General features: G+C 37.4%; 1 protein-coding gene across 4 annotated transcripts in view; it reads right to left on the bottom strand.

The window, feature by feature from the left end:
- LOC145984101 (EF-hand calcium-binding domain-containing protein 7-like) overlaps positions 1-26,852 on the bottom strand; it is a 184,667-nt gene that overhangs the window by 17,163 nt on the left and 140,652 nt on the right. For all 4 annotated transcript variants that reach the window (XM_083117517.1, XM_083117518.1, XM_083117519.1 and 1 more), the window contains exon 11: positions 15,202-15,309. In XM_083117517.1, the coding sequence (XP_082973643.1) occupies positions 15,202-15,309 (108 nt within the window). The remainder of the gene's footprint in view (positions 1-15,201; positions 15,310-26,852) is intronic.

Here is a 26,852-nt window from a genome sequence, read left to right as displayed (position 1 = left end):
TTTTTGGTGATATTCTCAGGAAACTCAGGTAGGTGGAGGACATGTTTCTTTTGAAGTGCGTCGGGTGGGTGTGGAACTGTACCTTTTGAATGCTTTAGGGGAGGAAGAAGTTCAAAATCAGTTTCTCCATCTTCCCCCTCAACAGTTGACCCATGAAGTAAATGCTTCTCGTATTTTACTCTGAGGCTCAGAGCATCCAATATGTTTGTTGCTGGTGTGCCAAGAGCAACTTGGTCTCTCCTATATTCAATCCAGGCTGCGAATATGGCAAAGTCAATAAAATGCATGATCACTCGAGCTGTTCATTTTTTGGTACGGGTCTTTATTCTGTACAGGCTAATAACTGTGTCCAGAAAGTTAACACCACCCATATTTGTTATGTATTCTTTAATAACGAATGGTCTGTCAACTTCAAAGTACTTTTTCTCCTTCCGACACCAGCACCTGCATTTGTCTTTGGGAAGGGCTCCATGTTTGTTAGAAATTAAATACACTGGTCGATTATCATTCCACTTTACAATTGCAATTTGTCCATCACTTTGAACTGTCTGATCCATTGCACCTCTTGGGAGCCTTTTCATCTCTGCATCGGATAATAACTTACAGTTTTTTTGAATTCTATTTCTCTGAAGAGTCCCTATCCCCTGACAATCGGCCTCACTGTGTAGGAAATCTAAAAGTGGAACAGAGGTGAAGAAATGATCCATGAATATTGTTGTCCCAGGAGGAAGAATCTCTGTTAGTTTCATCACAGATTTCCCACCAACATCCAAAATTTTGTAGCGTTCATCAGTAACAATAGATCACCTTTTCCTTGGTAAAAGAAAAAGTCCAAGGCAAAACCATCAGTAGCTGTTGCAACAAACACTTTTACACTGCATGGATTTGGTTTAGATTTGATTACTTGTCGTGCTGGAGTGTGACCCCAAAAGGGAATCATTTGTTCTTCGACTGAAACATTTTGTGGTCTAGGATTCAATGTGCAACCATTTAAAACAGTCTGAATAATTGGCTGGACTTTCCAAAATTTGTTACCTTCCTTTTCAGCTAATTTCAGATGTTTTCTGATGGTAAAATATTTGTGTCTGCTCATGCCAATGTTTGTAACGGCATTCAATTTGGTTTTCTGTGCCCAGTACATTCATATCCTAGGGTATCCTAAACATGACATCATAATTGTGGCAGCAATAAACTTCTTCAAATCTTCAACTGTCAATTTCAGTTTCTTTCCAGTTTGCTGGAGGTGTCTCCTGTTAGTAAATTCAGCTAGAGTTAAGAAAATATCATCCAGAAGATATTTTCTAACAATCTTCGGGTGGTAGATTTAGTGCATTTAGTGTGGGTTCAAGACGTTCAGGTGCAGGTGACACTGGAAAGAATTCCATCGTCTTTTTCCAAATAACACATTCATTTGAATCACAAACTGTCACATGTTCTTCAAGAAGTGAGCACTCACCATCACTGTCTTCAATATTCTCATAGTTCAAATTCACATTGAAGTCTGGATCAGCATCCTTGTCATCATCAGAAAGATCCATGTCACTGATATCACCATCAAGCTCAGCCAGCACAAAGTCCTTAAATTCTTGAGAATCTGAAAAAGTAATAAAAAATTGATTTATATCTCATAATACTTGATATATTTTCATCCCCCACTGTACATAAATATAAAGGCACAAACATTAAAATACAGTTAGCAAGACTGCTGGGTGGTAGCCATATAATCTTGATTTCGTAACATTTTTGCAAGACATTAGTATATTTTGGGTTTTCTCTCTGATTTACTTCATATAACAATTAACCACTCTTATTTTCAAAATAAACCTAACAAGGTACAAGGTGACGTAAAATGGGCTACAATACAAAAATATATAGTTCAAACCAAATATTTACATGGATAGTACGTGCTGTTAGTGGTTATTGAACATTACATTTTGTGACTTCATATACCTTTGTGGTGGATGCCATTACCAAAGATATTTTTTTCATACAATGCCATTGTGATGGAAATAGAAGAGACATAGTCTAACAATACTGTATTGTAGCTTACCGTCCCTCTTGATCCACTAAGGCACAAATAATTATAATAATCAAAATTTAGAAAAACACATAAAATATATACAAAAAACTTCCATCATATGTCATTAGGCATAAAATTGTGCAATTGAAATAAAATATGGCAACAATGAAATTTACAAAGTTATTTTTCGAAGGTATATAATTAATTGTGTATGAAATGTAAATTATGTGTACAAGAATGACAGAAAATGAGCTGAAACACATCCATTTTCAATTGAAAATATATTTTTAATTCCAGCATAAAAGTATTCATTGTGTCCTGAGGTCCCCTACAGGGGACATGCATATTTCTCATGCTGCCAATGGAAACCAAATTGTATTTAATGAAATATAACATTAAAATTCGATTTATTGACATTTAACTGTTAACCATCAATCAAAGAAACAACAAGCATAAAAAATACCAAGGAAAAAATTATACTCACGTGGGAAAGATGCAGACAATCTTCCTCTCTTTTCATCAGCCATCTTGAATGAACTGTATAAATCATATATGTAACGGAACGTAAGGGGAGTTTGATTTGAAACATGCTGACATCTATCAGGAGTCGCTCTAAACAAATCTAGGAGTTGCCATCTAAGTAGATATTCAACTAAATTTGTTTTTAATAAAGTACACTTTTATGTCCCCTGTAGGGGACCGTGGAACTGAGGAGGATACATGAATTTCTCTTTCTTCTCCGTTGATAATGCGACATATGTCGCGAAATATGCACACACACACACACACACACACAGAAGCAAAGAAGGAGAAAGGAAACACTCACCAGACAGTGAAAAAATTCTAATTTTCACAGACTTTATCGCTGCATCATCAGTGTTAGGAGAAAGATGGTTCTGGTTCACGTTAGAACAACACAACATGTTAGAATGCCAGATCTTAAAATGTGTGATTACTATTTGTGGGGAACATTAAAAAATAGAGTCCAAAATGACCCTCATAGTATTGTCAAACTAAAAGACAATATAAGGGCAGAACTTGGAAGAATTACGGAAGAAGAAATTTTGCGTGTGAATCAAAATTTCAGCAAACGATGCCAGGAATGTGTGAATATAGGTGGACATCACTTTGAACAACTCATATAACACAGGTTAGTGCTCATTTTGCAATATTAATATAAATATCTGCATGCTAAAGATATGTCCATAAATATAAGCGGGACGTTACTGGTCAAAAATGTCGGCATCTGCGCTAGCGCCACCCACCACACATCTCCTGATTTCTCGGCCTCGCAAGGAAATTGACGCATGGTATATAAAGTGAAAAAGGAGAGAGGAAACACTCACCAAACACAGGAATACTTCAAATTTTCACGGCGGCTACCACATCTTCAAGAGTAGAAAAAAAGACAGGGAGATTGAGCATACTGAGGTGTTGGTGGATCGGGGTGTGGTGGACCAGGATGTTTTGGAGGTTGGGGGAATGTTTGAAAACAACTCTGGGCTTGTCAGGAAAGATATTTCTAGTCTCGCACCTGTGATGTCATTTCCTGCAGTGAAACAGCACATGGCAGTGTTCCAAGTTTTCCAAAATTTTCACACAAATTTTGTGAAAAATGTCAGACTACCGACTACATTATGAGCTGTAAAACGAAGCGAGGAATGTGTCCAGTAGACCAAACATCCACGGCAACACAGCCTACCAGCCAGAAGCCCAACACATTCACTTCCCGTTGGGTCATGGAATGTGTTTTCTCGCATTGTTTATAATGTGGCAGCTTGTAGCCATGCCATTTTCACAAAATATGTGTGTTCCTGGCACACACCGCTTCAGAAAAGGAAATGACATCACAAATACGATCAAATGTTGTGTTGGATTGCCAGCATTCAGGTGGCAAAACAAATCTTTTTGAATGACTGTAGTGCTGAAACGATGCACCAACGAGAAAAAAGTTTAATAAGAAAAGTTTTGTTTTGATGTCCTCTATATGTTTCTTTAGTCTGTGGGTGCCATTATTTTTTAGCTTAACACAACGAAATATCTTGAAAAGTACGCATCTGATCAAAAAAAAGTTCTAAATGAAATTTGATCCTCTCGAAGGTGCTCATCCAATGATGCCTCACGTCATTTTGCAATTAAAAGTGCATTTTTTACAATTTCCGCAAATTTTTGCGATTACAGCGGCATCTACATCTATCACAAATCCACAAACAAGTTTAAGACAAAACCTATGTATTTTTGTGTGGAGAATCCGAATCTGCAATACATAATGGGGGTTCCCACTTGAGATTTTAAAGTTGCCCCTTGCCCCACCCCCAGAAGGTGGGCCGTGGAGTTTGGCATTATTGGATGAGCCCCTTCGTGACGAACAAATTTCATTCAAAACTTTTTTTTGATCAGATGCGCACTTTTAGAGATATTTCGTTGTGTCAAGCTAAAAAACTCACCCGGTATATATATATTTTGGGTTCCTTAACTTGACGAAAAAACCTACATTTTCCAGTAGCGACTTGTTCAACAAATTCCCCACTTAAGGGGTTAATGCCAATGAGTTAGTTAATTCCCCACTTAAGGGGTTAATGCCAATGAGTTAGTTAGGCAGATAATAAAGAAATGTCAATGTATTTAGACTATGCTGATATACTGAAATACCTTTATTATTAGAAACTGAAACAAATGTGTATGGTGGATGAAAAGACATTCTGCCTCGAATTGTATCTTCTAGGCCTAAAGTCAGGAAACTGTTTTTTCTAAGTCGTCACTACAAACACACTTGCATTTCAGCAAGGTTTATCAGATCGCTGATTGACACAACTTTACTTCTCCACTACCATGTAACAACTAAGAGTAGTAGTTAAAAATTACTGATTATTTCTGAATTCTGGTGTCATGAAACTCAAATCAAATGAAGCCGCAGGATCTCATATATTCTTATCTATTGTTAGAAACTTGCAGCTTACTGTGAGATGTTGGTAATGTCGCAAATGCTTTGAAATCAAAACGTCACGCAGCGCGGTCGTGACAACAGAAGACACACAAACATCCAACAATTTTTCTTTGTTGGCAGAAAAGTTTCTTGTCTTTGTACTTGCAACTGAGAGTGTTGTATTTCCTTAGTTTGAAATTGAACACAGAAACAACATTAACACTTATACAAGTATAACATTTTGTTGCTAATCTTGAATTTGAAGCAGTTGTCTATACCCAGGGGCAGCACCGAGGGGGGAGGGGGGGCATGAAGGAGTGCTTGCACACCACCAATTTTCTTCCACACCCTCTATTCAAAACCAATGTTGAAAACAGTAACTCTTACAGTGTCATATGGCATGGTCACATTGAGTGCCCGAATGTTAGGTATTGAGTGAAACCACTGTTATTGTATAGAACAGCCAAGCATTGAAAGAAAAGCTGCATAAATTTTCCTGTACTGTCGGCACTCTAAAAAGATCAGAGGCCATTGTCTTGTCTTTTGTCAGTATTGTTGTTAAGAATTGTTTCTTCCTTTGTTTTAAGTGGTCTGTTTCTGATTTTCAATATTTGCCTACAGAGTGAGTTCTGTTTTTGGCATTGTTGTTAAACGGTTTTATTGTCTGCCTATTTGTTGTTCCTCTTTTCTCCAAGTAACACTGGAACAAAAAATTCAGGTGCTTTCAAGGTATCATCAGGTTGTGCTCGGGAAATTATTTAACCGAGTTGTATCATGATGGGTAGTTTACCTGTTAGTACATTCTATATATTCCATGTAACATGTTTAGTAAAATACCATTTCAGACTTTGTTGAGAAGATCAAAGTTCGCGATGGGGATAGTGCAGCAGAAGGGGATTTTAACAAATATGAAGTTGCCGTGCACTTCACGTCTTGTCCTGACACCGCAGCATCTGGGGCAGATGGAAGATATCCAGTGGCACAACCACAGGGAGTCATTACCCCCCTCCCCCACCGAACCTTGGTCAGAAATCAATTCTATGGGGGGAAAGGGGGCAAACAAATTAAAAAAAAAAGCAAGGCTAGTAGAATCTAAGAGTAGCAGGACAAAATTATACTCGAGATGGAATTAGTTTTCATGTATTTCTTTATTTTTCTTCCAGACAGCCAAGGGCACACGCAAAGGGGGGGGGGGCAGAGAGGCAATTGCCATCCTCAATTTCAAATTTTATGCAAATAAAAATACATTTTGCAAATTTTTTTTTTGTAAATTTGTAAAAGTTCAGAGCCGTAGCTAGGGGGCTGTGAACAATCTAAATTAAAATGTTATAAGAGAGAGAATGTGGTGCCCTATTAAATTAATATTGTTTTCAGTTTGCAATAATTTGGTTCTAAAAATTTTCTTGCGAGCAATATCATTCTTTTCTGTAATGCATTGTAAATTACCAGAGAGAGAAGTAAGACTATGTACTTCCGACTGTTAAGCTGCTAAGCAGTTTGGTCTTAAATACAAGAACAATTCTTTGGATCAAAAGGAGCGTGCACACTTGAGATATTTATATAATTTTTGTTGTTGGTTTGTTATGAGGCGGATGAACTGATTATGTAATGCACTTAAATAATATGTTATATATATATATATATATATATATGTATTAAAGATTTGATTTTTTTTATTTGATTTGCTTTATATTACTTCGCTTTTTGTGCCACTTTTGGCTAATTTACAAAGATGGGGATGAGTGATGATATGATGAATGGACACTCACAAATATCCATGCCCAGACCAGGATTCGAACCCGGGACCCCTGGCATTGTAGTGTGATGTGCTAACCACTCTGCCACAGGGGCTGGCATGTATTAAAGAAACTTTGAATACATACACAATTTAGTGTTAACATGTTGCATATGTATTTTCTTATTTTTTACATTGCTCCATGTTGCATATGTGTCCCCTTTTTGTGTGATTTACAAGTGCAATAACATCTTTACTACTAATAATAATGTCATTATTATTATTATTATTGGCACTTTTATCCTGGTACTTGCCCCCCTCCCCCACCAAGACAAAAAATTGTGGTTGCACCTCTGCTAAAACATGAATGCATATTTCATACTTTCTTTATTTTCAACATCACACCCCCTCAGGACCACCCAAAAGATTAATCCTTCCACTGTCTATACACCCCCCCCCCCAAAAAGGGACATTTACCAATTTTCCTAAAAACCCACCCAGACCATTTTTGGGACCCGAAAAAGAGGACATGTCCTGGTAAAAGAGGATGTGTCTGGAAGAAGCTTGATGTCCTGGTAAAAGAGGATGTGTCTGGTAACCTTACACATATAGGAGAAAGATTACGAACTATCAAAAACAAAGTTGAAAAATGTACATGGGATGCAAAGGATGAAAACCCGGCCACTGGAATTAGGATGGGAAAAGTGTAAGTAAAAAGAATAATACACGATGAGAAAACAAGGAAAGTGTGTGATTCTAGAATGATAATACAGTAAGAAGAAAATGGAGTCAACCATATTATAGAAAGATTAATTAATTACCTATGGCAGGCAATCCATTATTGGAAACATATCAATCAAGAAAAAAACAAATGCCAACTTCTTCTTCATAAACAAACCCTTACCAGCAAGTGCTGCCATCTTCAGCCAACTAACACAATGACAGTCATATTGACTGTAGACGAGTTGCCAGTCAAACAGGAAGAAGGAAACGTCTTGACAGGGCAACCTTTTCCTATTTTTAACACACCCTTTTTACAAATTTTTACCTTTTAACCATAAAATGACAACATAAGTTTTAATATTCTTCAATACTCATGAAGAAGCTTGATGTTAATAAATACACAATATGTCAAAGTGAGTAACATTTATATTAATCTTTGATTTTTACCTTGAAGGCACAGCAGTCCTTCTTTGTGCTTGTCTCTATTCACATGTTAATCCACAGAAAACTTTAGTTCAGTCCCAACTCTCACTTCGCATATCTTGCAATATAATATATTTCCATTCATGGTGAAAACTTTTCTTCCACATTGAGAAACATATTGCTTTCATTGTTGCATAGCACTTGTTTTTACTTCTGGCATGACTTCATAACTGAACACAGCAGAATGGAAATTCATAAACACAATACGCTGTTAACAACTAACTGTGCATCTGTTGCCTCGCTCCTATTTAACCAAGGAAGGGGTTGCAAGAGGGCAGGAAATAATGATACCAGATATTTCTGAACTTCACCCTCCAGTTCCCCACTACAGCCACATTTTGTGACAGTTATGTTGTTGCATCATCTACTAAACCATACAAGTCATAACACTGGGCTCAGTGCACCATGCAATTCCTTGTACATTCTGGGAATCTACACATGATCTAGTTTTGGGAGATTAAAGCTTACTTCTGAAAAATTGGCTTCAGATCAAACTGGTGTTTTGAGTCAAGTTTGAACAGATTTGGGCAGGTTAATTCTCATTCCACACTGGACTTTCACACTAAAATGCCAAGAAACTCCTTAAAAATGCAATATTCTGCAAAATTTTATGTAATGCAATAAATATACCATTCAAGATGCTTTGTTTACCTCCTTTTGCAATGAAACCCAAATATCTAACTGAGAAATGTATGAGACTTTCCACAAAAGAGATGCAAATGCATCAAAATCCCAACCTTATGAGTGAGTATATCGTATTTACTCATGTATAATGTGAACTTTTTTCAAAAATCTTTGCTCCCAAAAACTGTGGTGCATAATATACACGGAATAATTTGGACACCCAAGATGAAACCGTACAGGGCAATTCCATGATTTTTTGAAACTTGCACTGATTTTTCATGTTATATATCATTGTAAAGCTTAAATTATGCAGTTTCTGAATATGGCAACAGTATTCCATTCAAGACGGCAACACTAACGTGCAATGTGATTGAAATAAGCTTGTCACAAAATGAAGGAATGTTCTGGTTTCTATGGTACTTTGGATGAAAGAAAAGATAAGGAAAAAGAAAATAAAAATTAAAATGTATTACTGGCCAAATAATGTAACACATATGGAGTGCGTAAATGTCTTAATGGAAGAAATCTTGTGCTGTTAACTGCTAGTTTGAGGGTCCTGAATGTGCCTCTTATAAATGTTACATTAGTCATGGAAAATATTTACATTTTGAAGTTTTTTTTAGAAAAAGTAAAGAGGAAATTAGCAAAACCACATATAAAATTTTGAAGGCCTTTTCCACGATTTTTCAATTTGTAATGTAATGTTCTGCAACACCAGAAAAAGCAGTGCTGTTCTGGCGGAATTCAAGCATGCACCTTTGCATATTTGATGCAGATCACCGATATTTGTTGGGTGAGAAATAATAGAAAATAACTTCCTGAGCTCTGCAAATACGTAATGTAATTTTGATCTTGCTTTCTACTATTACAGAATAAATAACGTGGTTACAGACTGAAAGCTTTGGGAAGCTATCATAGAGGAAGGAGAGGGGGAAGGTGGCATGGGTTGGTGACTTATTGTTTACACAAGAGGATATTCTCCTTTTGGTCCAAATAGCAACAGGTGACTCATTAAATAAGTAGGATGTCATTCACTTTTGATCGGCATAGCAACAGCTTTACGACCTACAACTAAGAAAGCCATTTCTTGAACCTGTATTATACTGCACAATATATACAAGATACATTTTTTCACTTTTCCAGATCAAAAACCAGGGTGTGCATTAGGGTGTTTCATTTTTCCAAAGATGTGATTTTCATATGACTTTGCTTACGCCCCTAGTCTCAGTGATGTAAAAGATATATAAGACAAATTTCAAGAAGATTGGTTAATATTTAGGGGTTGCACACATTGTTCACTTTTATCTGAAACTAGTGAAATTTCAAATATTGAAGTGCTTTGTACTAATGGGCTTCTCATGTATTTCTTTCATCTTTTAATAGGTATTGAACTTTAAAATGGGAACCAAAAGAGGAATTTGGCTGCTAGAAAAGGTGCCTCGTGGTGAGTTTTTAGGAGCTCGGATCCCTTCAAAGGAACAAGTACTTTTAGTTTTTATTTACCATCACAAGGAAATGAAAGAAACACTTTCGGATGCTGCTAAATCTACCAGTACTAAACTACAGGAAGTGTGGAGGAAAGCAAATATCCCTGTTAAGACGGAGGAGAATATCCGTGCTGGTATACAGAAGCTGTACAAAGAATACCAAAATCTGGGTAAAGAGAAATCGAGAAACACGGACAAAGCAAATGTGAAACGGCAGATTTGGAAAGGTGATCTAGTCGAGTTATTTGACATTTCCCGGCAAAATGTGATGGACATGACTAGCATATCACAAGAACATAAAGAATTTCTTAGGTCACAAAGAAAAGATCGTATGGGTTCGTCAATGAGTGGAGTAGACAAGGTGTTCGCCTCGAAAATAAGAACTAAGTGTACAAAAGAAGACAAAAATGATTCATATAAGAATAAACATTACAAAGCTATCGCTGAAATTAATAAGACAGTTATACTTGAAGACTCATCTCCATCATCATCAGCACCTAGTGACGAAGAGGCAGAGTTTTCGCCTCCAGCAACGAAAAAATTACGTTCAAGTCCTAGATTAAAACCTCTTGATCAGACACTCACGTCTACTTGGGATCGAGAACAGCTCTTTATTCGACAAGCAAGTACTTCATTTATAGCAACTGCAAAGAGCCTCGGTCACGATGTTTCAAAAATTTCCGTATCTACAGCTACAGTTTACAGAGCTCGGGCGATCAATAAAAGTAAAAGAAAATCGAAGAGTTACTCTTTGAAAATCCTCCTCATTTGGTCTTGCATTGGGATAGTAAACTGTTGCCCTCAGTTGCCCATGGGAGTGTCAAAACGTTGGAAGATAGAGTTGCAGTTCTAGTGACTGGCAAAGATTTTGAGCATTTTCTTGGCATACCTGTTGCCCTGAAAAGCACCGGTGATCAGATGGCTGAAGTAGTTATTCGGGAAGTGGACCAATTTGGGCTGCGTGACAATATCATCGGTATGTGTTTTGATACTACAGTATCTAATACAGGACTGATCCAAGGGGCATGTACCAGAATTGAAAGGGAATTCGGACTAACATTGTTGTGGTTGGCTTGCCGTCATCACACCCATGAACTAATATTGAAAGGAGTGTTTGAGGAGTGTTGTGGCGTACCATCAAGTGGTCCTGACATCCAGATTTTTCGGAAGTTCCAAAGTCTGTGGGCTTCACTTGATAAGAAGTCATATACGACAATGCTGGATGAAGAAAGTCACGTTCAAGGCTTTCTAGAAGAACAACGAGTGAAAATGGTTAACTACATCCAAAATGTCCTAAAAGACGGAAGTCATCCAAGAGAAGACTACAAAGAGTTATTACAACTCTCACTCCTGAACCTAGGAGGTTGGTCTCAAAACGACTTCAGTTTCAGGATTCCGGGGGCTCGGCATCAAGCAAGGTGGATGGCAAAGGCAATATACGCACTTAAAATTGTCCTGTTCACTAAACAGTCGAATATTCCTCAACGAGAATTGAAAGGAATGAAACGGGTTGCTCATTTTGTCAGCCTCACATATGTTCGCTTTTGGCACGAGGCAATTGTAAGTCGATGGGCTCCAAAGAATGATTTGGATATGCTACAGCTTCTGAGCACTTACCCAGATGCAGACGTCAAAGAAAGTGCTCTCACAGTTGCTAAGAGACACCTTTGGTATCTGTCAGAAACAAACGTAGGATTGGCTTTTTTTGGACGAACGTATTACTCAGGCTGATAAGGAAAATATGACTAAAAATTTAGAAACCAAACCTGCAAAGAAAAAGGAAATGAAACGATTAGAGGGTAAAAACCTAATTTTTGAAGGAAAAGACCTGAACCATTTCGTTACTAATAAAACAAAGACGTTCTTTAAATTGTTTGGGATCCACGACGTGACAGAATACTGCAGTGATTCTCTAAGAAGCCATGTGAACGCTCTTAAGGTGGTCAATGATACCGCAGAAAGAGGAATTGCTCTGATAAAAAAGTTTAACGAATCGGTCAGGGACGAACAAGAAAAACAATTCTTGTTGAGGGTAGTCGAGCATCACAGAAAAGTCGTCACCAAGAGAACAAAAGAAGGGATTGCATCGTTCAAAGTTGAATAATATAACACATGTTTTGTCTATCATACTACCTATTAATCTTAGTGTCTAGTTTTAATATTATTTTAAGTTTGTGATTTCTAGTTTTCCCAATAAAAGTAATTAACAGTGAAAAATCGTATTTTTTGCCTACTTTTACAAAACTGATCAAAGTGTGCAACCTCTAAATATTATCCAATTTTCTTGAAATTTGGCATATATATCTTTTACATCACTGAGACTCGGGGCGTAAGCAAAGTCTGCAAAAATTTTACATTTTATTTTTTGCCTTACAAAATGAAACACCCTAGTGTGCATTATATACGTGTAAATATGGTATATATTCCAAATTCTCTTGCAAGTGTACAAATACATCTACAAAACCATCTACGCAATGATAGTAGGATGCAGGTTACAGTATAAAACCAATCAATTCTTAATATGATTTCAATTATTTCTTAAATAAAATATCAACTTATATTTAGGGCTGAGCCGATAACCAGCGGTATCAGCATCGGTGAGTATCAGTTGATTTTCTTTTACCGATACCAAAGATTTTCAGTGGCTAGAAGAGTGGGCAAAGGCAACAGCTCGTCTCAACATTTGTCCTCTTTAAAAGTTCATTCACCCTTCCTTGTGACAGATTGGGAGACCAGCACAGGAAGTTCCATAGATTTTCCTAGAAACACTGGATAAAACCCCACCCTCCTGTGAAGCAGATGGCAAGATCAAAGGCATGGGCAAGTGAAAACTGAACCCAAACCTGACTATGAAGGCATGTAACTGTTTAGTTAATGCTGTGGGATATAAACCATTCATTGCTAATTCTTGCTAGAAGGTCATGGTCTTAAGATAGGTGGATGTTTTAACCCCCTGCCGCACTAATGCCAGGTCAGGTAGTTGCGGAGTTCTTGGAAAAGAGGGATGAAGGTCACTGTGAAATTAGCTTTGTATTATCTACATTCAAGCGGGAAGGGGAATCAGCAATTTATACTTATCCTCTTCACTTCTGTCTTTTGTGTGACTGCCGGTATCGGCCAATCATGGCTATTTCTGCCGAAAGCCAGTACCCATGGCGGAGTGGTTAGCACATCATGCTACAACGCCAGAGTTCGAATCCTGGCCTGGGCATGGATGTTTGTGAGTGTCCATTCATCAATTTCATCACATCATCACTCATCCCCATCTTCGCAAATTTGCCAAAACTGGCACAAAAAGCGAAGTAAAATAAAGCAATCAATCAATAATTTCCGCCGAGATTAGATTGGGAACATACGGCTTTTAATTACAGTGCTAAGAAAGATAAGCTAATCGGGACTGGACCTACAATTTAAAGTGACACCCGAACCACTATGTACCTCCACTGAGTATCAAACCCACGATCCATTGATTACAAGGTGACAGCGACACCATCGAAGAGGCCCCCCTAAAGATCTATGTGCACCACTACTTACAAAAATGTACATAAAATACAACCTTTGATCAAGAAATATGGTGAATGAATTGCTGGTGTGCGGTGTAGTTGGTACTACTGGTTGACAGTCAGGTCAGTGAACTCCTAGGTCTGTCAGTCATCGTTCGCGAAGCCGTGTGGTTGTCCAGACGTGCAGATTGTGTGTACGCATTGTGGAAGTAAGGTGCAGTGCAGCGACGCTGTTATGGGTGAAATGCAGCAATGTACGAACGTGAAATTCTGCTTCAAACTTGGGAAAATGCCGCCAAGGGAACGTCACGACATGCTGCTCCAGTTGTACGGAAACAGTGCTTTATCGAAAAAGTGTGTGTATGTGTGTACAAGTGGTACAAGCACTTCTGTGATGGTCGGGACAGCGTGAAGGACGTGCAACGGCCAGGTAGGCATGTGACATTGTGCACCGATGAAAAGATCGAGAAAATTCGCCAACTTTTGACTGAAGATCGTCGACTGATGGTTCAAATGTTGGTGGAGACCACAGGATTGTCAAATGGGACTGCTTATGCAACTGTAATCGAAAAGTTGGGTAAGCGTAAACTGTGTGCACGGTTAGTGCCTTACGACTTGACTCCTGATCAGAAACAAGACAGGATGGAGGCGTACGGAGACTTTATCGACAAGGTGGATAGTGACCCCACCTTTCCTGAATTGCTCGTTATGGGCGATGAGTCGTGGTTCCAGAAGTACAACCCAGAATCGAAGAGGCAAAGCATGGAGTGGCATGGCCCAGGGTCACCGAAATCCAAAAAGGTTAGGTGCGAGAAGTTGCGCATCAAGACAATGCTGATTACCTTTTTTGATGCTGGAGGGATCATTCATAAAGGATACCTGCCAGAAGGCACGACATTGAATGAGGCCACATACGTGAACATTTTGGATCGCATCCTGAAGAGGATCAGACGTGTACGTTCCCAGTATACTGAAAATGGATCCTGGTATCTGCTGCAGGATAATGCACGCCCCCATACCACCATAACTGTGCAGCAGTTCCTGGCATGTAAGGGGGTTGTTGTACTCCATCACCCCCCTTATTCAACAGATCTGCCCATTGCCGATTATTTCCTTTTCCCTCACTTGAAGAAACACTGAAAAGGACAACGGTTTTCGGACATTGCCGACATCCAACGCAATGTGAATACTGAACTCAACCGCATCCCACAGGCTGCCTTCGCCCAAAGTATGTGAGACCTCTACATGCGTTCTCATAAGTACATTACCATTGGTGGCAATTATTTTCAAGGACAATAAGCTGTATTCCTGAATACATGTACCGCCTTTCCTGCAAATAAATCATTCAATCTTTCACAGTATTTATTGACCAAAGGTTGTATTATCAGGAACTTTACTTTTCATCAAATGGATGTACCATCATTCTTTTCCTTATTCAATAAATATTCTATTTTTTACTTCTTTGACATACATTTCCTTGCCATGACTGTTCTTAGTGTGCCTAGTGATGTGATGAGTTAGTATGACTCGGTAACTAGCCTTTGTTATTTTGTACTGGAATTATATAAGTATCAGTATCGGTCATGGTATCAGTATTGGCATCGATATCTGCAAATGGTGGTATCGGCTCAGCTCTACTTACATTTCATATTGGAAGTAATTCTTAAAAAAATAATGCTTGAAAATATTAATATACTCACAACAGCACTTTTTCCAGACACTTCTCCTGTCCATGATAGAGAACTGGTATTGCTTACACATCCTTTACTTCCCGTGCAATCCAGATGGACTAACACATTTGTATGAGCCTTTATCAAAGAGAAATATTGTAGATTCGTGATTAAACTTATAATGGAAGAAAATATAGTTACTAGTATAATACATTTCACAAATGAACATAATATAATTAAAACCAGCAGTATAAGATATGAGAGTCACCATATTTGACGAAGAGAGAAGACTGGAATCAAATTCACGTGTGTAAGTTTGGAGCAAGACTAGAAAGATTTCAATGTCAGAGTATTGGTTAGAGTTTAAACCTTGAAATCATGAATACTGTTCTTTTCAATATAATGATTACAGGGTGGCCACTCTAGGACCTTGTTAAAATTCAAGTATAATTTCCAGTTTTCAAGGTGAAATTTCCAAAAATTCAAGGATATACAAGCAGATGTTTTCTCTACGTCAACATATTATGAATCTCGCCATTAACATATATGCACACACAAATATATTAACAATATAAAGGGTCTGTGTTATTCCAATGTAGCCTATGGGGTGAAGTGGTGTGGTGTGGTGTGTATGTGTGTAAGTAAGTAAACCTTTATTGTACAATGTTTGGTATTTTCCATGGTTTCAAATATATGCATGAAGGTGTGGAGATAGAAACCCACTTGTGACCAGTCTCATGCTCTGACCACCATCACCCCCTTCCTTCAAGGGGTGAAGAGAAGCTAGGTTAGCATCAGAGGTGCTTGTGCAGGGACATTCATGACCAATGAAAGGATTTTAAAGGTGCAAAATTATGGTCAGGAAATGTTTTAGAAAAGGTGCAAAAAAAGTGCTGATAAAATGTCTTTATTTTATGCTTTTTTCTGTGCCTTCTATATATAATGTGTGCAGCCTACAGAGGGAACTATGGTTCTGCGCAATAGGTTTTGTTGAGGTTTGCGTCTTCTCTTGCAGGTTGTGCTACATTATCTTGGGAACTATTGGGTCTGCAATTATTATACCATTTTATAGCTTTTGTTCTGCTCTACAATATGAGACTATAGGATTTTATGTAGCTCCTCAAGAAGAGAAAAAATCATTTATTGTTTTGTCCAATTTCATAACAAAACATGGAAAGAAAAGGAAGAAAAAAGGTGCTGAAGCATTGAAGAGGGAGGTAAAAAGGGGGTAAATGTGCTAATCTGACAAAAATGTGCAAAAAGGTGCAACAAAGTGTGTTCATTTTACTTGATTTCATGTCCTAAAATACATATCTTAAATGATCGGTATGATAACAGCTATATTTTTGGAAAGGTGCTGCACCTTAAATTTTGCTCTCTATTATTGACAAAATTTTCATCTGACAGAAGATCACCCACACAGGGAATCTAGCTCAGGTCGCCCATGTGGCAGTCAAAGTGTCCCATCAAAAGTAATACGTAAGAATTTCCAACAATTTTTAAAATGAAAAATAACATGGGTACTAAAAACTCCATAGCAAGTTGAAATCTATTGTTTTCTGGGGTGCGATTCTTTATTCTTTGTTAACTAGCCATGTGTTGTTTATTTGAGGAAGTACTGACTCGGACAAAATGCCACATTAAAAGAATAAAGATCACTTACATTTTTATTATTTGTAATAATTATGTAGTGGTTTATAAAACATAAAAATAGATACATACGATGTCCTTTCTTTATGTAATCATTTCTTATTCAATAGTATCGTAATTCTAACTTTAAATACTTGCGTACTTGAATGTTGCAAATACAGCATTGAAAAATAATGTTGGCTAACAGTATTCATAAATAAACCACCTTCAATCATGAAAATTGCAAATTACAATTTATTTTAACATTATTTCAAGTTTATCTTGTTCAATCTGCAAAAAAACCTTACTTTTAATCTGATAATAATTAACCTCTTTTTTTCCCACTTATCTGTTAATTAAAATGAGAAAATACAAAAAAAGGGAGAGTTTAAACTTGGTGAGCATATTTTTGAGAATTGCTCCACTGTTCTGTGTACATGGAGTCAAATGATCAACAATAATAATGAATTTGCAAGTACAAATGAAATTTTTAAGATATCAGGCGACTTCATGAATGATCAGAATTAGTAAATTATGATAATGTAAAACTTTTTGAAATCTTTACTGGTTACAGCTTATTCCTTTCATCTGCTTCATTAACCCCTCTGCATTACAATGACTGGTGTCAGATTTGTCGTTCTCTAAAATGTTGGAATGTTTACTACAACCTTGGTGACAATGAAGTTCAACCAGAAAGGAATACGTGATTAAATGCACAGAGGCATAGGAGGTGGAATGGGTGACCCGCAGAAGTGACGCATGTGTGTAAGAGGAGGCATGTGAGCAGGCAAGAATCGTGATCCCAGCATGTTGCACCCAAGGTCACGTAAAGAACGAAAACGGGGAACAATACGCGTGACATTGAACTTCGACCAGGCACCCGACCCATACGGAAAATTCCAGATACTGGCGCATTCGACGGAAGCATGACGTCACGGACACGATAAGGGAGTCCGCCGTATATAAGCGCATGCTGTGCACCGAGGAACCGCAGTGCATCATCACCATGGCCAGGGGCAAACCTATTGACAACACCGTGAGGAGAAGAGTGGTGGAGTTGCAACGGCATGGACTCAGTGAACGGGAAATAGGGCGCCAACTGAACTTACCCAAGTCAACTGTCCACTGCATCATCGAACACCACCAAAATACGGGTACTACAAAGCCAGATAAGGCCCCCGGTCGAAAACGCCTGCTGAGCGTGCGTGACCTACGGATATTTAGGCGCTATATCCAGACCAACAATCATGTTTCTGTGGCCGAATTACGACTGTGGACTCGAGAACGCTTTCACATTGAAGTGTCAACCAGAACCATTCGCCGTTACCTACAGCGATGTGGTTACCGAGTGTACAAGGCGAAACGTAAACCCTCCCTTTCCATGTTGAACAAAGGCAATCGACTACGGTGGGCACGAATGTACCGGGGATGGACATTTCGGCAGTGGAACAGGGTTTTGTGGACGGACGAATCCATTTTCAATGTTGTGTACGGGAAAATACGGAAAACAGTCATTTGTCGGAAGGAGGAACAGAATGAAGCAAAATGTTATGCACGTCGGGTACAGAAACCTGCATCAGTGATGGTATGGGTATGCATGACGTCATCTGGGGTTGGCCCACTACACGTCTGTGAGGGCATTGTGAATGCACACGCCTATACACGCATACAGGAGCGGCATCTTCCCACAGTGCGAAGGCACCTGTTCCACAGTCGGCGTCTCATCTTTCAACACGACAATGCCAGGCCTCATACAGCGCGGCTGACAAGAGAATGGTTGACTCGCCATCACGTGCGAACTCTGCCATGGCCACCATCGAGTCCCGACCTCTCGCCCATTGAGAATGTGTGGCGTGTTCTTAAGCGATGTGTGCAACAGAGGGGACCCACGACAGTGGCTGCTCTTATCGCCTGCCTGCAGGAGGAATGGCACCGCATCGATGTGGAATACCTTGAACGACTCGTCCGCAGCATGCCCCGATGCATTGCCACAGTTATTCACTGACGGGACGGCGTCACACCATGGTAAACAGGATCCCCTCTAACAGTGGTCGAACTTCAATGTCACGTGTAGATGGACGAAAATGTTTTATTTTGTGTGGACACCATACATTGCTGCGTTGCAGCGGAAATTTATGTTTTCCTTTGTTCCGTGTAGCCTGCTGAATAAAATATGTTCAGCATATGCATGTGTTCTCCTTCTTTCACAACACACTCCTATATTTGTGACTGGTCGAACTTCATTGTCACTAAGGTTGTAATTATGTTTAATGTAGTTGCCATGTGCTAATTATAATTACTTTGCATACATTTTACTAATTATATATATTTTCTTAATGTTGTATTCTTCCACTCTTATGAATTTCCATTCAATTTAGTTTTGAAGAACTCAGAATTGAATATTTTCAAACATTTGCGACACGCCGACCCAAATTTCCAAGATTTGTTTCCATTGGAATCCAAATTCCCGTAAGAAAATTGATCAAGTGATTTGGTTAACGGAAAAGTGGTGCTGCAGGCATAACACATATTTTACAACAGAGTGATCAGTATTGAGGCTTCATAACTGCGAACACACCAATCTCCTGTGGATTGTTAAATCTGAATCCAAGAGTTTATTTTGTAAGTACTATTTGCGGAAGCATTTTTGTCTATGGTATGATTTGATTACCCTGAATGTGCGTTCATGGCACAGTGATATATGCATGGGAAACTTTACCTTTATGATTTGACTGATAATTACACAAGAATTTCAAACAACATTATCAAAAAATATTATGTAAGTGGATGAAAGTAAGGAACACTATTGTGAAAATGAAAAGGAAATAGGAAACACTCATCAGACAGTAAAAAAGTTTAAATTTTTGCAGCTGTGGAACACATCTTCAGATGTAGATAATGGAAAATCAAGTGTTGGACCTGCAAGGTTGCCAGGCCCAGAACAATGATAGTGTTAGCATGGGAAAATGTGGTTCTCTCACCAGGCTCATTGAAAATTATGAGGGGGGAAAAGGAAGGGTTAGAAATGGGGATGAGAGGTGGAGATGAGTTTGGTTCAGAAAGTTACTGTGTGGTCTTTGAAGACTTATTTTAAAATGTATTGCATGTGAAATATTGTGTCTATCTATATTTTTGATAAAAAAAATACCATAAATGCAAGAAGCATCATAACTGAGATACTAATAATCTCTATCTAATGCTCATACTTATTCACTCACATTCTGTATATCATATTGATACTCACACTTTCTCTAATACACAACACATTGATATCAGTAACCAGAGTTAACATAGGAAGGGTTTTTAAATTAAAAGAATTATCTATCCACTGTCTCAAATAAAATTGTGTAGTTAATTGTAATAATGTTCAAACAAACTGAGTCCTTCACATGTGACATACTGATATGATCAATATTTTTGTGACCTCACAACTTTAAAATCTGTCACTGATATATTATTTTGTGAAAAAACACGTAAATTTTGTGTTATTATATGTAAATTGCACCTTGTTTATAATGTATATCTTTTGTTTATTTTACTTTATGCTCTATTATGAGTAATTCAATGTATCTTTATAATTGAGAGTGGTATGTGTTTGTATTTCTAAACTTGTGTAGATGTCAGTTTTGTTGGTAGCAGCTTTCTGTAAATAGCAAGTGAGTCATCTGTACTTGATCTGTGATCTTGAAATAGTATAAAAGCGAGGATATTGCATAAGAAATAACACACATTCACCACAGATCATCGAAGATTTTTAACTTAAAAGAACTGCTCGGTGTTGTGCATACATCTTGGTATGGTAGTTCGGGGCACAAGCTAAACCTATGTGATCATAGGCATGCCGATAGCCATGCATGGATGCTATGCATAATACTACAATTATTCTACGTTAAGGAATAAAGTTAGCCTAAAGATTAATTTGGAATAAAGGGCTAAAAGCAACATTGGCTCAGTTATTGTTGCATACCTCTTGGTGTGGTAGATCGGGGCACAAGATAAACCTATGTGATCATAGGCATGCTGATGGCCATGCATTGAGGTTATGTGTTTTAGTTGAGTTAAGACATCGTAAAAGCAAAATCCTCACCTTCATACTAAGTATATTTGCGTTATAATTGCAATAAATAAAGAATAAAACCTTTCCTTTTGTCTACTGCAATATTGTGGTTTTGTTCCTCTGTGCTGTGAAGCATTGTCTTTGCCTAACACTACCCCTGTACCTGAGAGGAGTCTGTGTGCTTAGCCAAGTTTCATCGTTCACCACTGAGTATTACCGAGTTATCATTAATAAGTATAATACAACAACATAATACCAAATCTAATAATACAACCCCTAAATAAGGAGTATTATGTCAATACTTCTTACAAAAAGCAGAAGTTTTGCTCCATGACCAACACCAATTTTGCTACTACAAATAGAATATAATGATATAACAAAAGCAGGTGTAGACAGAAGAAAATATCAAACTAGAATATTTATAATCAATTGGCAGATCTTTCACTTGTGGGATGAAATTCCATACTAATTCCAAATTTTCCAGGAATGCAAATCCTGAGGCTACCTTCTTAATTGGAAGAAACATCAATAAAAGAAAAACATGCATGCATGCCCTTATAATTCTTCCATAACCAATTGCAATGCATCTCTACAAGTAATCCAACATAAGCAAGCCAGGAATATTTTCTAAGCGTAGTTAAAATAACTGTTTCCAAGACCTCATAACTACTTAATTCCCCATACCATGCAGTGAAAAGGTTATGTATTAGTATATTGCATTACCTCACCCTGATGATTCCAGGTCCAAATGTAATGAAAGGGAAAATAATTATAACATTAGCAAAAATGTTTAAGACGCACTTAACATCTATATATATTCTTACAGACAAAAATGACTAATAGAAATAACTTCTGGCATACAAAGAACTTGAAATAAATGAAAATTATGGCTGAAACAAGTTTTGATCTTTGAAGCCTGCCATTCAATGACAGTATTTCATTGCAGTGTGCTGAAGAGCCAAATTTTGGTTCATCGCAATTTCCACATCTGAGATGTTCTACTTACATGAGCATCACATCAGGAAAGGAGGGGGTGGGGGAATGTGCTGATATAACTTCATAGAGTTTAGATTAGTCCAATAACACTTTATTTAAATGTGAGAACAGAACTGTGACAACTTACTAGTAAGCAACAATTAAAAGCTATTTACAGGGCAGTATGTTAATGGCATATATACACACAGAGAAACAGCAGAAACAGCCAACAGTTAAAAAGTTTATATTGGAAGGAAGGAATTGCTCCCATCATCTGTAATAACTAGACCTGGGATTTTTAGGTTCAAAAAGTCCTGAAGTAGGTTCCAAACAACTTTAAATGGTTGAAAATTCCTGAAAAATACTGGCTGGGTACAATTGTTAAAAACAAAATTTCAAGAGAACTGTAACAAACTATAATAGTTATATATAACAACTAAATATTAATTCTCTAACCAAATTTTTATTTCATCATTTTCAAAATTATCCACAGATTATTGTAATACGCTAATTGTGCTTCTATTAGTAAGAAGCTTGTTAATATGATAAAAGTATACAATAATGAAACAGAAAGTAAAATTCGTGTGGGTAATAATATGTCTGACAAATTTACAATTCATGATGGATTAACACAAGGAGATCCATTATCTCCATTGCTCTTTAATTCTGCCTTAGAATATGCTGTTATGAAGGTAAAAGAAACTAATGAAGGATTAAAATTAAACAGCCTGACTCATATGTTAGCATATGCAGATGATACAGACTTACTAGAGGGATGATACAAATACAAATAAGAATAATGCTGAAATATTTTTAGAAGCAGCTAAGGATGTAGGTTTGGAAGTTAGCAAAGAGAAAACTAAATATATGCTTACAGACCAAAACCAAGTGTTAGGTAATAATCAAAATTTAATTATTGATAACAATTCATTTGAATCAGATTCTCTATTCAAGTACTTAGGAGTAATAGTAACTAACTAACTCTCTAGCCTTCTTAAACCCGAAGGTTCATGGCTGCAGCAACACAGGTTTTCCATCTGTCCCTATCCTGAGCAAGATCTATATACTCTTTTTCAACCCTACCAATTTCCTTTAGGTCCATCTCAACATTATCCCTCCATCTTCATCTTGGTCTACCTACTGGTCACTTACCATCATCAGGTTTCCCAACAAGAATCCTGTAAACTCCTCTTTCCTCTCCCATTTGTGCCACATGGCCTGCCCATCTAAGTCTTCTTGATTTAATCATTCTAATAATATTTGGACACGAATACAAATTATGTACTTCTAAATTATGTAACCTTCTCCACTCACCTGTCTCTGTAGGCCCAAATATTTTCCTAAGAATCTTATTTTCCAATACTCTCAATTTATGTTCCTCTATCAATGTATGGGGTCAAGTTTCGCATTCATATAATATTATAAAAAATAAAAATGTTAAAAAACTTACGTGAGTGAGTATAAAAGTTTTACAGACGACGTTTCACGAAGCTACGCTTCGCTTCTTCAGGTCACTTATCAGTATTTAAATTTTATTTTAAAATTCACATGTGAGGTAGAAAATGAAGGAGTAATCAACTACTTGGACTTGAGGATTGAACGGGTTAATGGCAATGTTCGAACCGGGGTTTACCACAAAAAGTTAGCAGGGGACAGATTTATCCACCAAGATTCTGAACACTCAAACAGAATTAAGAAGAATCTATATATGAACTTCTACATTCGGGCCGGGAGACTTTGTAATTGTAGGGAGGAGAGGGAGAAAGAAGAAAATTGGATTATGAAGGTGGGGTTAAGAAACGGTTATAAAGTAGAGGAAATGAGGAGAATAAAGAGGGGGGCACTTAAAGTCTTGAATAATGAAGGTGGAAAGAAGGGGATAAGTAAGAATAACGAGGTAGGGGAAATAGAATACAAATACGTCGGCATCCCGTATGTAGAAGGGGTATCCGAAAAGTTTGACAAAATTCTAAAAGGCTTCAGGATAAAAGGGGGAATGAGAGCTCCCCGAAATAGAGAAATTTTTTACTGAATATAAAAAGGATGGAAAAGGGCGAAAAGATGTCAGAGACGAGAAGGGCGTATATAAGATTACCTGTTCCTGTAATAAAGCGTATATTGGACAAACTGGAAGAAGCATGGGAACCCGTTGGGACGAGCATGACAAGGATATTAGGGAACTATCTCCGAAAACCGGGCTTTCTGAACATATTTTAGAATTTAACCATAAGGTTGATAAAAGAGAAGTTGTAAAAAGGGTACATAAACAACCTGATTTGAACGTTCACGAGGCCGCAAGTATTTGTGTTGATAGAGGGAAAAAATTAAACAGGGATGATGGTAACCTGAACGAAGCCTGGATTCACATGTTTAAGCGATGGGGAAATAATAGGAGTGAATCTGTTAAATTCCATGTCACGCCGGAAGTGACCCGCGCTGCTTCTGAGTCTGTGGAGTTTTCATTGGAAGGAATGTAGCACATGTATGCTACTACAGCCACTCCTTCAATATGGTAGTACGGGCACTAATCTTTTAGATTTATTTCTTAGCCTACATGGCATTTTTAACTTCAGGTATTTTTAATTCCATATCCTATCACCCCTTTTAACCTAATCCTGGATTTCTTATGTTCTTGACGAAGTATTTTAAATACTGATAAGTGACCTGAAGAAGCGAAGCGTAGCTTCGTGAAACGTCGTCTGTAAAACTTTTATACTCACTCACGTAAGTTTTTTAACATTTTTATTTTTTATATATTTAGTGAGTAAACGCACAGTTTTCCATAATGGTTATTCATATAATATTACAGGCAAAATTACTGTTTTGTATATTTCAACTTTTAGTTTCTTAGATATTAAAGGAGATGACAAAAGTTTATGAAGAGAAAAGTAACAAACAAGTAACAAGTAACTTCCAAACCTAAGTCTTTAGCTGCTTTGAAAAATATTTTAGCATTATTCTTAATTGTATTTACATCATTCCCCAGTAAATCTACATCATCTGCATATGCTAACAGCTGAGTCACACAGTTTAATTTTAGTCCTTTGTTAGTTTCTTTTACCTTCCTAACAGCGTATTCAAAGGCAAAATTAAAGAGCAATGGAGATAATGCATCTTTTTATCTTTTTTTTTAATCCATCATGAATTGTACATTTTGTCAGACATATTAATACCCACACGAATTTTACTTTCTGTTTCACTGGTGCATACTTTTATCATATTGACAAGCTTCTTAGGTATTCCAAACTCGACTAACACATTATATAATTTATCTTTTTTGACTGAGTCATACGCTTTTCTAAAATCAATAAATAGCTGATAAGACATTTTGATGTGTCTGTCTGATGTGAAAAATTTGATCTGTTACATTTCAATCCACATTGATAATCACCTATAATTTCATTAGCATATGGAATTAGTCTTGCTAAAAGAATGTTAGATAATATTTTATATGTTGTTGAGAGTAGAGAAATACCACAGTAATTATTGCAGTTCATTTTATCACCTTTTTTAAACACAGGAACAATTATGGATTCTTTCCACTGTTGAGGGATTTCTTCTTTATTCTATATTAAACAAATTAATTTATGAATTTGACATATTAACGAATTCCCACCATATTTAATTAACTCAGTTGGTATTAAATCAATGCCAGGTGCTTTGTTATTCTTTAGCCTTTTAATAGCATCTTTAACTTCAGTCAAGTTAGGTTCTGGAACTAAAGGTTCTGCTGTGCGTACTTCATTTACTTCTGATTTATCTCCTACATGGACATTTAAAAGGTCATTAAGGTAGTTCTTCCATTATTTAATATATCGCTTGGGTCAGCCAAAAAACTGCCATTTTATCTTTTATCAGGTTTACTTTAGGTTGCCATCCCTATCTACATTCATTTACACGTTTATATAAATCTCTGATATTCTTATTTTTGCAGTTTGTTTCAATTTCACTAATTTTACTTTTCAAGTAATCTCTTTTTTGTTACTTCTAAACATGCGGTTAACTTCTCACTTTATTCGATTATAATTGCTTAGATTTGTAATAATACTTGGAGTGTTTGGAGTAATACTAACAATGTAGTCAACTCTCGATTCTATAACCCAGGATTTAACGACCCCGTTGAAGTAATGACCCTTTTCCAAGGAACCATGAAACATTTTGAAAAAAGTTGAAAAATTGAAGGAAATCGGCCGAAAAATATGTTTTTTGCACTCATTTTATTCACACTCATTCCCTTCACGAGCGCTCAATCGCTCGCAAGTGGGTCTGATCTAAAAATAGACAACACCGCACCAAGCTTCGGTAATATCCAATAGCGCACTTGACCTCTGTCCTCCCCTCCCCCAAGCATGCCAATGTTACCCAGCACCTGACAGGCGCTACCCAACACACTAGGCTTGTTTTGCCATTGTGATTTCGTTTGCCCTTGGACATGCGAGAAGAGAAGATCAAACGTGCTTGGATGTTTTTTTTTAAATCAACCTTGACTTGTTTCCTTGTCCTAAGAGTTGCTGACAACTGGATGGGGGGGGGGGGGGTGCAACTCGAAATGACTGTGCTGGACTTGCAGTCTTTGTCTATGTATATGGCAGGTCAAGCACTTTCATCAATAAATACACCACCTTGAGAAATTAGAGATAAGGTTACAGGAATGTTCCAAAATACAGATGCGTGGTGCCTGGAAGTCTCGACCATCTGTCCAGCTCTGACCTAGATTTCAGCAGGTTCCCGTGAGTGAGCAACTCTTGGCCTTGTAGCTGACAACTTCCGGTAACCGCTTTCATTCAAAACGTGTTCTATGTTCCCTGTAACACTTCATAGAAAAGCAAAACTAATGGAGATAATCAAAGCCACATAGGCCAACTAAAGATCATCAACCCGCTTAATGATTTGTCATCCAAACTTCCGCAAAAGTTTACTTTGATCTTACGTGCATCATAACTCCCATTTCCCACTTCATAAGTTTTCCTAGCTGTGCCGATGTCGTAATATTTGCCAAAAAAGTGTTCCATTGGCTGAG

This window comes from Lepisma saccharinum, chromosome 2 (assembly GCF_977018435.1).
Source record: "Lepisma saccharinum chromosome 2, izLepSacc3.1, whole genome shotgun sequence".
Classification (NCBI taxonomy): domain Eukaryota; kingdom Metazoa; phylum Arthropoda; class Insecta; order Zygentoma; family Lepismatidae; genus Lepisma; species Lepisma saccharinum.
Note: the sequence above shows the minus strand (reverse complement) of the source record. Positions and strands in the feature narration are given on the sequence as shown.